The sequence below is a fragment of the Phyllobates terribilis genome, unplaced genomic scaffold (assembly GCF_046119375.1).
Source record: "Phyllobates terribilis strain yellow unplaced genomic scaffold, ASM4611937v1 Scaffold_10__3_contigs__length_209671492, whole genome shotgun sequence".
Taxonomy (NCBI): domain Eukaryota; kingdom Metazoa; phylum Chordata; class Amphibia; order Anura; family Dendrobatidae; genus Phyllobates; species Phyllobates terribilis.
Window position 1 is genome coordinate 131,146,746 of NW_027362770.1, and position 14,422 is coordinate 131,161,167.

The 14,422-nt window shown below is 43.1% G+C and overlaps 1 protein-coding gene across 3 annotated transcripts in view; it reads right to left on the minus strand.

The window, feature by feature from the left end:
- The window catches only part of CAMK2A (calcium/calmodulin dependent protein kinase II alpha), a 319,535-nt gene extending 307,925 nt beyond the window's left edge, over window positions 1-11,610 (minus strand). For 2 of the 3 annotated variants that reach the window (XM_073649790.1, XM_073649791.1), the window contains exon 1: window positions 10,761-11,609. In XM_073649790.1, the coding sequence (XP_073505891.1) occupies window positions 10,761-10,822 (62 nt within the window). In that variant the 5' untranslated portion in view covers window positions 10,823-11,609. Of the gene's footprint in view, window positions 1-10,760 lie in introns of all 3 variants that reach the window. The other variant, XM_073649789.1, reaches the window with a different exon arrangement.
- Between the last annotated feature and the right edge of the window lie 2,812 nt (window positions 11,611-14,422).

A 14,422-nucleotide genomic window follows, 5' to 3' on the forward strand; every position in this document is an offset into this window, starting at 1 on the left:
GAGAGGAGTTGAAGTGAGGAGAGCGAAGAGGAAAGACCTGGGGAGTGGAGCCGCACGGCAGCTCACCCCAGAGAGGAGCGCAGAAGAACCGGACACCAGAATCCGAGGTTTTGGGGCACTGAAGGCCCAGCAGCAGAAACCGGAGGGCAGGAGACTGCAGGTCTCCTGGCCCCATCAGACGCCCGGAGGCTCAGCAGCACATAGGGCCCTGCACCGCCACGTGGGAGTGGCACTCCAGGAAGGCCCGAGCTGCCTGCCACACGGGTGAGCACAAAGACGTTTTACTCAGGGACGAGGGTCACAGCACAGCTATAAGCAGCAGGGCCAAAGAGATTAGCGCAAAGAGAAGGCCTCCAACTTCACCTGGCGAGGTGGATTCCCAACTTGCTTACAGGCTGCCCGGACCTCTACTACAAGCTAGTACCCGTGCCCGGTCTGCCTAACCACCGCAAGTAAAGATAAGAGGAAACCACCATTAAGTTGTAGACTGGTTATTATCTGCACCATCCCCTGCATTACACTGCACAGCAACACCTATAACATCACCATTTCCTGCCCTGGAGCTTAGCCTGTGGAGAGCTGAACCAACTCTGCTGTGTCATCATCAGCTCCAGAGGATCTGCACCGCAGCGCCGGCTCCATATACCCGCATACCACAGGTGGCGTCACGAATATTAAACTATAAAAACTATAATCCCCCTTTTTATTGACCGCCCTGGGTCACGGACCGGGTCACCGCCACTGTGACATCCCCCAGCACCAACCGACGCGGCCACCAGGTACCCCACGGCCCAGGGGGCGCGTCACTGGCTATAACTGACTGTGTGGCTGCATATAGAGTGTGCTTATTGAAACTACAGTGCATATTAAATGAGTGCACCGTAACAAAATCCTCAAAGAAGTGGAGCAGTCTAATCTTCTGAGAATCTCAAACCTAACAAATCAATTCAGCAACCTCTAATGAACATGTTCTTTGTATCAAAGTGCATAACATCACTACTTAGGCTAATGATTATTTTATGCAGTGGTAAATTGACCCAAAACTGGCATTAGAGTCTGGATCTCACTCTGTTTTATGTCTCGCAGACAACACTGGTATTCAGTCATACGTCCATTCATGGGCGAAAGTAGGAATCATGAGGCCCCATAGCAGAAGCCTTAATTCCTCCCCTCTTTTCCTTCCCAAAAGAAAAAAAAAATTGGTACAGTAGGCATAGTCACAGAAGGGTATATCTCATAAAAAATTACTTTTATTCCTATTGAATCTCTTCAGTGCTCACATAACATATGAGGACAGCAAAAGTGCTTCTCAAACATAGTATGATACCGCTACAGTGAATTCCTCCACAGTACCCTCCACATGCACAGTATGATGGTCCCCACAGTACCCCCAACACAGTATGATGGCCCCCACAGTGCCCACAACACAATATGATAGCCCCAACAGTGTCACAACACAGTGTGATGGTCCCCACAGCCCCACAACACAGTACGATGGCTACCACAGTCCCACAACACAGTAGGATGGCCTTCACAGCCCCACAACACAGTGTGATGGCCCCCATAGCCCAACAATGCAGTACGATGGCTACCACAGCCCCACAACACAGTATGATGGCCCCCACAGCCCTACAAAACAATACAATAGCTCCCACAATCCCACAACACAGTACGATGGCTCTCACAGTCCCACAACACAGTATGAAGGTGTCTACAGTCCCACAAGCCAGTATGATGGCCCACCACAGCCCTCCACACAGTATGAGGCCCCCACAGGCCCTCAACACATTATAGTGGCCTCACACAGTCATCCACACAGTATATTGGCCTCCACACATCTTTAAAAACAGTATAAAGGCCCACACAAAGTAAAATAGCCCCCACACAGCCCTCACCAAAGTATAGTATAATGGTCCCAACATTCCTCCACAAAGTATAATGGCCCCCATACAGCCTCCACACAATGTAAAGGACCGACAAAATATAATGGCCTAAACACAACCCTCACACATAAGTTAAAGGCCCCGCACAGTATAATGGCCCCAACACAGTCCTCCAAACAGTATAATAGGGTCAAAACAGCTCTCCATACAGTATAATGCCCCCCCCCAGGCCTCCATACAGTGTGATCACCCCAAATACAGTTGATGGTCCCACATCCACTTGCACACAATATGATGGCCCCATAGTATGTCCCCTGCACACAAAATGACCTTTCCCAGCTCCCTGCTGCTCCAGTTTCTGCAGCATGTCTGAAGGTGCTATAATATGATGATTTCAAAAATTTAACTAAACTTCTTCCCTTACAATTATGACAACTAAGAGACTGGCATGGATAGTTGAGATGATATATGGTCATATCTGATATTCACATTTGCTATACATTACATGGTGAAATATACAGTGGCATGTAAAAGTTTGGGCACCCCTGGTCAAAATTACTGTTATTATGAACAGTTAAGCAAGTTGAAGATGAAATGATCTCTAAAAAGCCTAAAGTTAAAGATAACACATTTCATTTGTATTTTAGGCAAATATATACAGTACAGACCAAAAGTTTGGACACACCTTCTCATTTAAAGATTTTTCTGTATTTTCATGACTATGAAAATTATACATTCACACTGAAGGCATCAAAACTATGAATTAACACATGTGGAATTAAATACAAAAATGTGTGAAACAACTGAAAATATGTCTTACATTCTAGGTTCTTCAAAGTTGCCACCTTTTGCCTTGATGATTGCTTTGCACACTCTTGGCATAACACTTCCCCAGTAGAGGATTATCATCGTGAAGGGTGGACTTATAATCACCCTACTAAGCCTTTCAAAGATCCTGCCTGACTCTGGGGTTGGCACCCTAGGATCAATTTTTTGGCGCCCCCGCTCCACGGCGGCTGTCCCTGTCTGTCCCTGCAAAGCCCTGATTGTGTGAGTTAAAGCAGGAAAAGGTGACTGCCTATTCTAATACAGTGATTTTCCTAACATAGATCATGTATAGACAATAAAGCCAAATAAGTACAGAGTATATTGATAAACTTATCTCTGATCATGCAAGCGCTTCACTATCACCATTAGAAAAGGCCAGGTGATGCAAATTTACCAGCTTTATAAAAACCCAGCCTCCTCTAACCTTGTGCCAAAGAACAGCAGCCATGGGTTCTTCTAAGCAACTGCCTAGCACTCTGAAAATGAAAATGATGGAAGCCTACAAAGCAGGAGAAGACGATAAGATAGCAAAGCATTTTCAGGTTGCCCTTTCCTCAGTTCAAAATGTAATTAAGAAATGGCAGTTAACAGGAACAGTGGAGGTCAATATAAGGTCTGGAAGATCAAGCAAAATTTCAGTGAGACCTGCTCGTAGGATTGCTAGAGAGGCAAATCAGAACCCCCGCTTGACTGCAAAATACCTTCAGAAAGATTTAGCAGACTCTGGAGTTGTGGTACATTGTTCTACTGTTCAGAGACACCTGCACATAAATGGATTTCATGGAAGAGTCATGAGAAGAAAACTTCTCCTGTGTCCTCATAATAAAATTTAGCGTCAGAAGTATGCAAAAGAATATTTAAACAAGAATGGAAACAAGTTCTGTGGACCAATGAGGTTAAAATAGAACTCATTGGCTACAATGATCGAAGGTATGTGTGGAGAAAAAAAGGGCACAAAATTTCCGGAAAAGAACATCTCGTCAACCATTAAGCATGAGGGTGGATCAATCATGCTTTGGGGTTGTGTTGAAGCGAATGGCATGGGGAACATTTCACGGGTAGCGGGAAGAATGGATTCAATGAAATTTCAACAAATTCTTGATACAAACATAACACCAGCTGTAAAAAAGCTGAAATTAATTGAAAAGAGGATGGCTTCTACAAATGGATAATGATCCTAAACACATGTCAAAATCCAGAATAGACTACATCAAAAGGTGCAAGCTGAAGGTTTTACAATGGCCCTCACAGCCCCCTGATCTGAACATCATTGAAAATCTGTGGCTAGATCTCAAAATAGCAGTGCATGCAAGAGGACCCAGGAATCTCACAGATTTGGAAGAATTTTCCCAGGAAGAATAGATGAAAATTCCTCAAACAAGAATTAAAAGACTATAAAATACTGGCTATAAAAAGCACTTACAAGCTGTGATACTTTCAAAAGGGGGTGCTGTGCTATTTACTAACCATGCAGGATGCCCAAACTTTTGCAGCAGCCCATTTTCCTTTTTGTAATTTTTAAAATGTAAAACATGAAAATATATATATCTTTTTTTCCTAAAATAAAAAGGAAATGTGTCATCTTTAACTTTAGGCCTTTTAGGGATCATTTAATCTTCAACTTGTTTAACTGTTCACAATAATAGTAATTTTGTTCCGGGGTGCCAAAACTTTTACATGCCACTCTATGTAGTCTATGTAGAATATATTGCAGACTATGGAAGATGCTCATAAGTTACATGCTGCTTTGGGAAAACTGAGTGCTTGAGCATTCACTTGGCAGGGGAGGTATTAATAAGGCATGGGTACTAATAAGCATCATATGCTCTATGGGAAGTAAAAATAGTAGAGTCACTTATAGAGAAGGATCTCAAAGTACTTGTATTACATGATTAACTTGTATAAGTGCATAAATAGCCCATACAGCAAAAAAAAAGATAGTCAAAAGTTTGTTTCATGTAAAACCTACTCAAAAGACACGGAGACACTTCCTCCATCTAGAAAAAAAGGTTCAATCTCCAGAGGAGACAAAGCTTCCTTTCTATGAGAATTAATAATCTGTGGAGTAGTCTACCTCAGGAGCTAGTCACAGTAGGAACAGTCAGTTGTTTTCCAAAAAGCTTAGAAACTTTTTTTTAGAAGAAAATAACATAAATATTTATGTAAATGTATAAAATTCTTGTTCTGAATGATGAGCAAATCGAGGCAGATTGGTTTGTGTAAAGTGGTTGTAACTATACCCCATTCCTTTTATCCCTCCTCATCCACCATTGTTAGAGTACATTTAAGTTAGGTTAATGCATTTAAGCAGAATTTATTACTTTTTTTGTTGCACTTTAAATGATGTATATGGATTGGGAATTGTGGCTTATCTTCAGCATTCACCCTTGGGCATTGTCCTAATGACCAAACGTTCAGTTCACACCCAATTGCACTGAAGAACTCTGACCTATGATGTGGCTCTGTCCTAACCTTATTGCATACCTAAAGTGGCACTGATAGAGGCTGACAATTTTTCTACTAGTTGTAGTTGTCAGTTTGCCAAACTTCAAAAAAGGCAATGAAGCAGCAGTAACACAATCTGACAGATCAGCAGCTCTGTATACTGAAGGAGTTATGGCCAATTCGTCATTGGATTTTTGCCAGAATTCTGATGTAAAACTGCTGGAAATGTTGTAAATTTTTGCGTAGCTTGAATTTATACAAAAACATATCGACTTTTTATGTTTTTCCACCAGTCCCTGCCGGCTCTACACACTTTTGACAAAGCGGGTAGGGCTTGGGTGTGACCAAGCGCACCCAACAAATTTATCATAATTTACACCACAAATTGGCATAAACTATGAACACCAGCATCTTAATTCGGCACTTCTTACTCCAGCACTCCTTTCAATAAAACTGGTGAACATGTATGGCAGCTGAAAGATGCATCAGATTCATGTGCTTCTTATTTAGTTAAGCACGTCTTGCTCCAACACTCCTTTCATTAAAAGGGGTTTTCCTGTCTTCTTATAATGTCTGCAGTCACTCTATGTGACCACAAATATAAGATTTGCATAATTCCAGCCTCATTCATGCTAGTTGTGCTCAGCCTTGCTCCATACAAGTCAATCCAGAGAAGTCGAGCAGGTCTAGGCAGTACGTGACCACACCAATGTCACTGGCAATGCTCGTGAATCCTGACAGCACGCACCACACGCTATTAGGATTCAAAAATCTGCATTCACACATAGTGACTACAGACTTTTATCAGAAGATCAGACACTCAATGCTTAGCGGAATAGGGAAGCAATGTTAGCAAAAGAGTTGGTCATCTGAAGTGTCATGAGACAAATTTCCATGGGCAATCAGTCACATCCAAGTTTGAAATCACTAGGTGCAAAGTCAAGAGTCTGCATGAGGAACTTTGGAGGAATATGTAGGGTGGTGTTACTCAATCGTAGCCCCTTAAATGTGTCATCCCAGTCGGGTCAGCGATTTTTCCTAAATGTTTTGCCTACCTAGCCCTCCTCTCCAGTCTTCCCCATGATAGCTTGGTTTTGCATGGTAAAATAGCATCAACATTTCCCTTTAGGTGGGGGGGTACACAATACTTTTTTGGTCTAAGAGCCACATCGTTACATTAAACCACTCCCTAGTGCCAAATTAAAGCTTATAGAGACATTCCGATCTGACAGTATATGCCATAAATATTTAAACATACAAATATCAAAGATTGACCGTCACTTCCCTACAGAGAGTGGGTATGAACAGGTTCATACTAAGAGTAGCCATCTCCATATATAACTAACAAATAAAGTAGCACTCTGTAGCGCAAGCATGAAATATATGAATTTGGAATTGTATTACTGCTCTAGAAAATAGGACGAAACAAAGATACTTAGCGCATAAATTAGCCAATTCATATATGCCCAGCTGCCACGACAAGGCACTCCTCTTTGCTGGGAACCTAACCTAATGTGATTCCTCTCCTGGGCTGAAACCTATATTTATAATGGGTAGGTAGGATTCATATGTAGGTGGGTGGTTCATTTCTGGGACTTTCTGTAATGAAGAATGGGAATCCTCTGCTGATTTGACAGTCCAGGTAAAAAGAGTCAAGATGGCCATATATTAGAGAAGCTCGATTGTTTTACATCCCTCATAAAAAAATATGTATTCATGCACAAACATAATTTCCTCTCTGTAGGACTCAACAGAGAGAAGCCCTAATTATGTTGGTGCTAACATTACTATGGGTAGGTAGGATCCTGCTGTAGGTGGGTGGTTCATTTCTGAGACTTTCTGTAATGAAGAATGGGCATCCCCTGCTGATTTGACAGTCCAGGTAAAAGGAGTCAAGATGGCCATATATTATAGCAGCTCGATTATTTTACATCCCTTAAAAAAAACATGAATTCATGCACAAACATAATTTCCTTTCAGTAGGACTGAACAAAGAGAAGCACCCAAATATGGTGGTGCCAAAGGATAATGAGGACGGCATAGACTTACTTCACCGGCCACAAGTGGCCTCCAGCCGGCAAGTTGTCCTGGGTATTTTAGAAGTTCCCTCACCATACCAGCTTTCAAAATCCACGATCACATTTCCCCAACTGTATCTCCCTACTGAGAAGTTTATACTTTTCAGACTCGAAGTATGCCATGCTTATTAATAGTGGAATTGGCCTCTGGTCCAATTGTCCAGTAGGTCACTTGCACCACCAAGAGGCACCATAATGTATACAACCATACATGCTCTCCCCTATTAGTACCAAACCTCCCTGTATATCTGTAGCTCCAAGCTCTTCCAGCAGATCACTTGTGGCAGCATGGTGACGCAGAACATGGGCGTCACCGGCGTAGCATGATAGTAACCCCATTTCCAAAGTCTCATGAAATGCCTTCCCAGAAGACTAGCGGCTTTGTATAGGTGCTCCACTCCTTAACTACAAGCTCGGTACTCCGGTAGGTCATATTCCGGTGTGTGTCCAGTACATTGTAGTGTTTCCTGTGTTAGCACAAGATCAAGGATATGTGTGAAGGAGGCTGGATGATTTGTTAATTTTAATAGAAAAGCCAGTCCCCTTCTCTATCACAGCTGATACATATGTAGGGAGAGATCGTGAGTCATCTCTGTAAGTCTGGTTGCCATAAAATCATTCAAATTGAACATACAACATATTTTTGTCCTTAGGTTGGCGTATTTTAATATAGTTATTTTTGCAGTATTTACTCAATTTTGTAGCTGTATTTGTACAATAAATTAGGGATAAAACTCCCTGATGTGGATGATCAACCATTTATCAGATGGCATTTACATGGCGCTTTACGGAACTAGCTAAAACAAAATAAACATGGATGAAAAATAGCCTTATAGTCCTTATTCAAAGTCTGATTTTGAGTGTTTTTTTGTGAGATGTTGTCGAGGGCATGGACACTTTATAAACAGCACAGTAGTTGAAGTACAGTTTGTTCAATGGACCCACGCTGGGACAATTTTCTTTTTCCCTCCACCAGACAAATGAAATCTGTACTTCACCTTTCAACAGAGCGGGTGTCCAATTTAATGCAAATAAAGCCACACAAGGGGGCCAAAACTTTCAAGCTTCTCCATGCCATTTTTTGATACCATGAAATAGGAAATAGTCCTATAGATTTCCCTGCAAAGCACACTTCAGCTCTATGTAAAAACCTCTGGGGGCTGCTACAGAACAGCATGGGGTCCCCCATTAAGCCTCTCCATGCTGGATGTCATTACACTGCAGTGGGTGGGAAAAAGCTGTCAGGAACATCCATTCGAGGTGGCCAGGGGGAGATGGGGGGGGGGGTTGGATCAAATTCAGTTTTCCGCCTATATCCTTTTCAGATTCTGGCTTTTTCACTGTGAGTTTAACCCTTCCAATCTCAAATTGCTCAACACAGCATTGCCGGAGCCAATTATCATAACGCCCACATACAAGTGACCTCTCCGGCAGTGAAGATGCTAAATGCAACAGGATCCCTGTTGCTTTAAAAATGCATAGGGATGGGGGAAAAAAAAACATTAGTGGATCTCAGGGTTTCATGTGGATGCACATACGGAGGAAAATATTCACAGGCAGAAAAGCCGAGTTAGCTGGTGTAGCTTTGACAATTTTGTCTTCTGGCAGCGCTTATTGTGATACCGTAATGTGTCTCATAATGGCACGGAAAAGAAGTAGTCAAATGTCTTTGCTCCATCCATAATGAAATGAACAGCGCTCCGCAATATGTTGCTGTTTTGCAATTCATGCAACATCTATATGTAGCCAAAGCGATCCATAAATTAGCAACCAGCAGGCGGCATAAAACAGCAGGCGCAATAATGCTCCTATATAATCCTTATTATGTCCCCCCTCATCTTGGTTCTAAGCATTGCAATAATATAGTGTATGATACCTGGACACCACATGCAGGCATGGTACCAGTCTATAGTTGTAGGAACCGCTTATCAATTATAATATAATTATTCCAATCAGGCTTCACATCAGATGCCGGATCTGTATCTGATTCAATACGCAGAATTAATCCAATATGGATCAGGATCAGCTGAATTTCCCTTGACTGTGGCTGTGATTGCCGACACCATATCAGTAATCAACAGCACTCTTTACGACTATCGCATGGCATGACTTTTCTGACTCCATGCCAATTGGAAGGTGTTAGATGCTCTTGATTTTTGTAAACTGCTCCTATTCCCAGTGTAACCTAGCAGCCATATGTCACTTTTCCTAAAAAGGACCTGTTCAAGATGACCCAGGAGGATATTACCAGATAGCAGTCACTGCTATTGATTTATGACTAGATTGATTTTGTTAAATTAGCTTACATGAAAGGTTTACAACCTCCGAGCCCATACATCCATATGCCAAGGCTAACTAAAGGTTACATCTGACATGAAGCATCCGAAACCTACGGAAGACATTAATCTAGGTAATACTAAACAAGACGAGAACTCTGTAGATATCTCACGTTTGGACACCATTTTTGATTATAGTCCCAGGGAAGGACTTGAAGAACCAGTTTGTCCTATAAGTCACCCTAAACCATTGTAAGTGATATCATCACCTTGCGATGAAGATCTTTTCTAGCAATAGATATTTCTTGGTCCAAGACCAAGACACAACAAACTTTCCAGGATCCTAACCCTTCCAAGAACAAATCTCTTGATTTCATTCCTTAGCTCTCAATCACCCCTATGCTTACCTTCAGATGTCATTCCTTACCTTACCCTAGGCTTGAGATATCTGAAGAAGAGTGGGGTGACATGACCACTTCTAAGGTAAAAAAAAAAACTCATAACACCTGACAGAGTAACCAAAAAGTATTTTCATAGCTATTCTACTCTCGCCACTCATCGAGGAATATCTCAAGCCAAGGAGGAACAATAAAGACGGATACATCTGTATGTCTAGAACCAAGGAGGACAGGCAATGAAGGACACATCTGTATGTCTAGAGCCAAAGAGGGCAGGTAATGAAAGACGCATCCGTAAGTCTAGAGCCCAAAAGGAAAGGTAAAGAAGAACACATCTGTACGTCTAGAGCCGTGGAGGAAATGTATGGAAGGATAGATATATATCTCAAGTCAAGGAGGAAAGGTAAGGAAGGACACATCTGTATGTGTAGAGCAAAGGAGGTAAAGTATGGAAGTATACCTGTATATCTTAAGTCAAGGAGGAAATGTAGGAAGAACACATGTATATATCTCATGTCAAGGATGGAAGACAAGGAAGGACACATCTGTATGTCTAGAGCAAAGGAGGAAATGTATGGAAGGATACATCTGTATATCTTAAGTCAAGGAGGAAATGTAGGAAGAACACATGTATATATCTCATGTCAAGGATGGAAGGCAAGGAAGGACACATCTGTATGTCTAGAGCAAAGGAGGAAATGTATGGAAGGATACATCTGTATATCTTAAGTCAAGGAGGAAAGGTAAGGAAGGACACATCTGTATATCTGAAGACAAGGAGGAAAAGTAAGGAAGGACACATCTGTATGTGCCTTTGAGACATGGACAACAATATTAGAATATAAGACTTACTTTCCCAGCTCCTCAAACATTTGGTACTCCTCGCTGAAGCGTGTGCAGGTGATGGTAGCCATGCTGTAATCACGCCGCAGGGACCCGAAGATATTGAGATATTGAGTAGTCGGATGGAGATGTCACAGGTGGATGACGGCCAAGTAAAATCTTCTTGTTGGATGACAAGGGTTTATCTCCTTTTCTGTTGCTTGGAAGTGTTTCGATGTCACTATACTCCCCCTCTTGTCACTGACTAAGCCTGTCGTCCTCTTCTTCGTCTTCTTGGTATACGTCTTCCTACACCGAAGTCACTTTGGCAGGTGCTCCGCCGATATGTAAGGTATGAAAGTTTCCGTACAATTTGGTATCTACACCTGGAATGATCCTTTTTCTTTCCCTCACGGTCACCTTTCAGTGTACAGGGTCTGATACAGCGTACGCCTGTATTCTGACTCTGTCTCCTGACCCCGCTCCTGCCTTATGCGCTGCCTGCTCGGCACTGTAGCTCACGCTTGTTCTGCTGGGTCCCTGCTGCTATCTTGAAGATGAAGAAGGCAGGGGCTCTGACTGACAAGCCTGCAGATAAGCATGAAGCCGATCTGTCCTCCCAACCTTACCAGCCGTCGTCAGCATCCACATCTCCATAGCAACCACCCTCTGAAACGCCCTAACTCTGTTGCCAAGGAAACTGCTTCCCAAACATCTGCCCCCCTCCTTAGCTTGTTCTTCCTCCTTCCTTCCACTTTTTGAAAAAATCCTGAATATTGGAGAACGTTCAATAAGTGAGATGACAGGGGTGTGACAAAGGCACCTCAGAACTATCCGCATGGACAGTGACCCTGTTCTCCGTACGGGCTGATGGATCGCTATGGTAACAACAGCTTCAGAGTTGGTCCCCAGGAAGACAGGATGTTGTTACCATGGCGACCCTGATTGATACCTTACAATAGACAGGTACCAAATTGTTTCCGAGCAGCATTTTTCACTGCTAAGTTAATTGCCCAAAAGCAGAGAAATTTCTGCCCCATTATGGTAAAGAAATGCAACATTCCTGTGTTGTTCCCACGCACCATTACACTTTACATCCACATCTATAGGAATGTGCGGTGACGTGGCAGTAATTAATATTGCATCTATAGGAATGGTATCTACAGCATTTTTATTCAGGACACATGACGTATACTGCAAATAGAGAGATAGAATATAATATATTTTTGCATTTGTTTTATTACAAATCCTAAATCCATGTTATTTTATTACACATATAATGATAACAGCTATGTATTGTATTGCACTAGAGAAAGGGGTCTATTTTTTTTTTTCCAAATAACAGCGCCACTCCTGTCCACAGGCTGTGCCTGGTATTGCAACTTAGACCAATTCAATTGAATCAAGATGAGCTGTGATGCCAACACAGACTTTGGAACAGAAGGATGATGTTCGTTAATTCTCAAACTGAATTAAACAAAAAACGGAACAGAATTTATTTGTTTGCAACTTGAAAGAAAAGGGTAAAACTATAGATCGATCATCAGAGGATCAATTTTGAGATGATTTTCCTGAAAGTCACAGGTCCCCACAAATTTGAATACCCTGCAATTTGATTTGCGAGGATCGCAAAAAAAAAAAAAAAAAGGGTCTCCACCATTTCACACACTGCTGAAGTCTCAGAGGCTTCTCCTTAAATAAGTTGTGCACTACTTTAGACTACCCCCTGCCCCAATGTATCCCCACGGGGCCCCAAAGACTTTTTGTAATTACCTTCTGTTGCAGATAATGCCTGTGAGTGGCGCTATCACTGGCTGCTCACAGGCATCACGTGACCCCCGGCTGCAGCCAGTTCTGACATCCGCTGATGTCACGACAAGTGCTGACAGCAGACGGGGGTCTTTTTCTTCTTGGTTCCACAGTGGATGCCAGGCTGTGGGCGGGGTTACTCCTCCCGCGTCACACCCGGAATCCACCGAGCGCTCTCCCTGTCCTCATTCATTGGGAAAGCGTGTGGTGGATGCTGGGTGTGTTGTGGGGAATAACCCCGCCCACAACCCAGCAGCCACCGCAGGGGCCCCAGCGCTGAGTCACTCCTCACTTGTCGCGACATCAGCGCGGGGTCATGTCATACCTGTGAGCGGCCAGTGATAGCACCACTCACAGGCATTATGAGCAACAGAAGGTATTTACAAAAAGTCTTAGGGGCCCCGGGGGGATACATTGGGGGGGGGGGGGTAGTCTAAAGTAGTGGACAACCCCTTGAATTCCCTGCAGCTATCACATCATATGGTTTAGCCCAGCAAATCAGGCTGGACTATTACAGCCAGTATAAAAGAGGGGGGACAGCCATGTAGCACCATTTTAGGCTTTTTCAGTGTAAGCATAGAAGGTCAGAGTGCACAATTCATTCCAACTACCGTAGGTATACAAAAAAGAACAAACCTGATTGTGGAGTACTACTGCATTTGCTGAATCACATTGAAAATGGGAATGGTAATCTCCACCTGTGAATAATAATCCAAAGATTTAAGTTATATACAGTGCCTACAAGTAGTATTCAACCCCCTGCAGATTTAGCTGGTTTGATAAGATGCAAATAAGTTAGAGCCTTCAAACTGCAAACGAGAGTAGGTTTTATGAACAGAAGCATAAATCTTACAAACCAAAAAGTTATGTTGCTCAGTTGAATTTTATTAAATTTTAAACATAAAAGTGTGGGTCAATTATTATACAACCCCTATGTTTAATATTTTGTGGAATAACCCTTGTTTGCAATTACAGCTAATAATCGTCTTTTATAAGACCTGATCAGGCCGGCACAGGTCTGTGGAGTTATCTTGGCCCACTCCTCCATGCAGATCTTCTCCAAGTTATCTAGGTTTTTTGGGTGTCTCATGTGGACTTTATTCTTGAGCTCCTTCCACAAGTTTTCAATTGGGTTAAGGTCAGGAGACTGACTAGGCCACTCCAACACCTTGACTTTTTCCCTATTGAACCAGGCCTTGGTTTTCTTGGCTGTGTACTTTGGGTCGTTGTCTTGTTGGAAGATGAAATTACGACCCATCTTAAGATCCTTGATGGAGGAGCGGAGGTTCTTGGCCAGAACCTCCAGGTAGGCCGTGCTATCCATCTTCCCATGGATGCCGACCAGATGGCCAGGCCCCTTGGCAGAGAAACAGCCCCACAGCATGATGCTGCCACCACCATGCTTGACTGTAGGGATGGTATTCTTGGGGTCGTATGCAGTGCCATCCAGTCTCCAAACGTCACGTGTGTGGTTGGCACCAAAGATCTCGATCTTGGTCTCATCAGACCATAGAACCTTGAACCAGTCTGTCTCAGAGTCCTCCAAGTGATCATGAGCAAACTGTAGACGAGCCTTGACATGACGCTTTGAAAGTAAAGGTACCTTACGGGCTCGTCTGGAACGGAGACCATTGCGGTGGAGTACGTTACTTATGGTATTGACTGAAACCAATGTCCCCACTGCCATGAGATCTTCCCGGAGCTCCTTCCTTGTTGTCCTTGGGTTAGCCTTGACTCTTCGGACAAGCCTGGCCTCGGCACGGGAGGACACTTTCAAAGGCTGTCCTGGCCGTGGAAGGCTAACAGTAGTTCCATAAGCCTTCCACTTACGGATGATGCTCCCAACAGTGGAGACAGGTAGGCCCAACTCCTTGGAAAGGGTT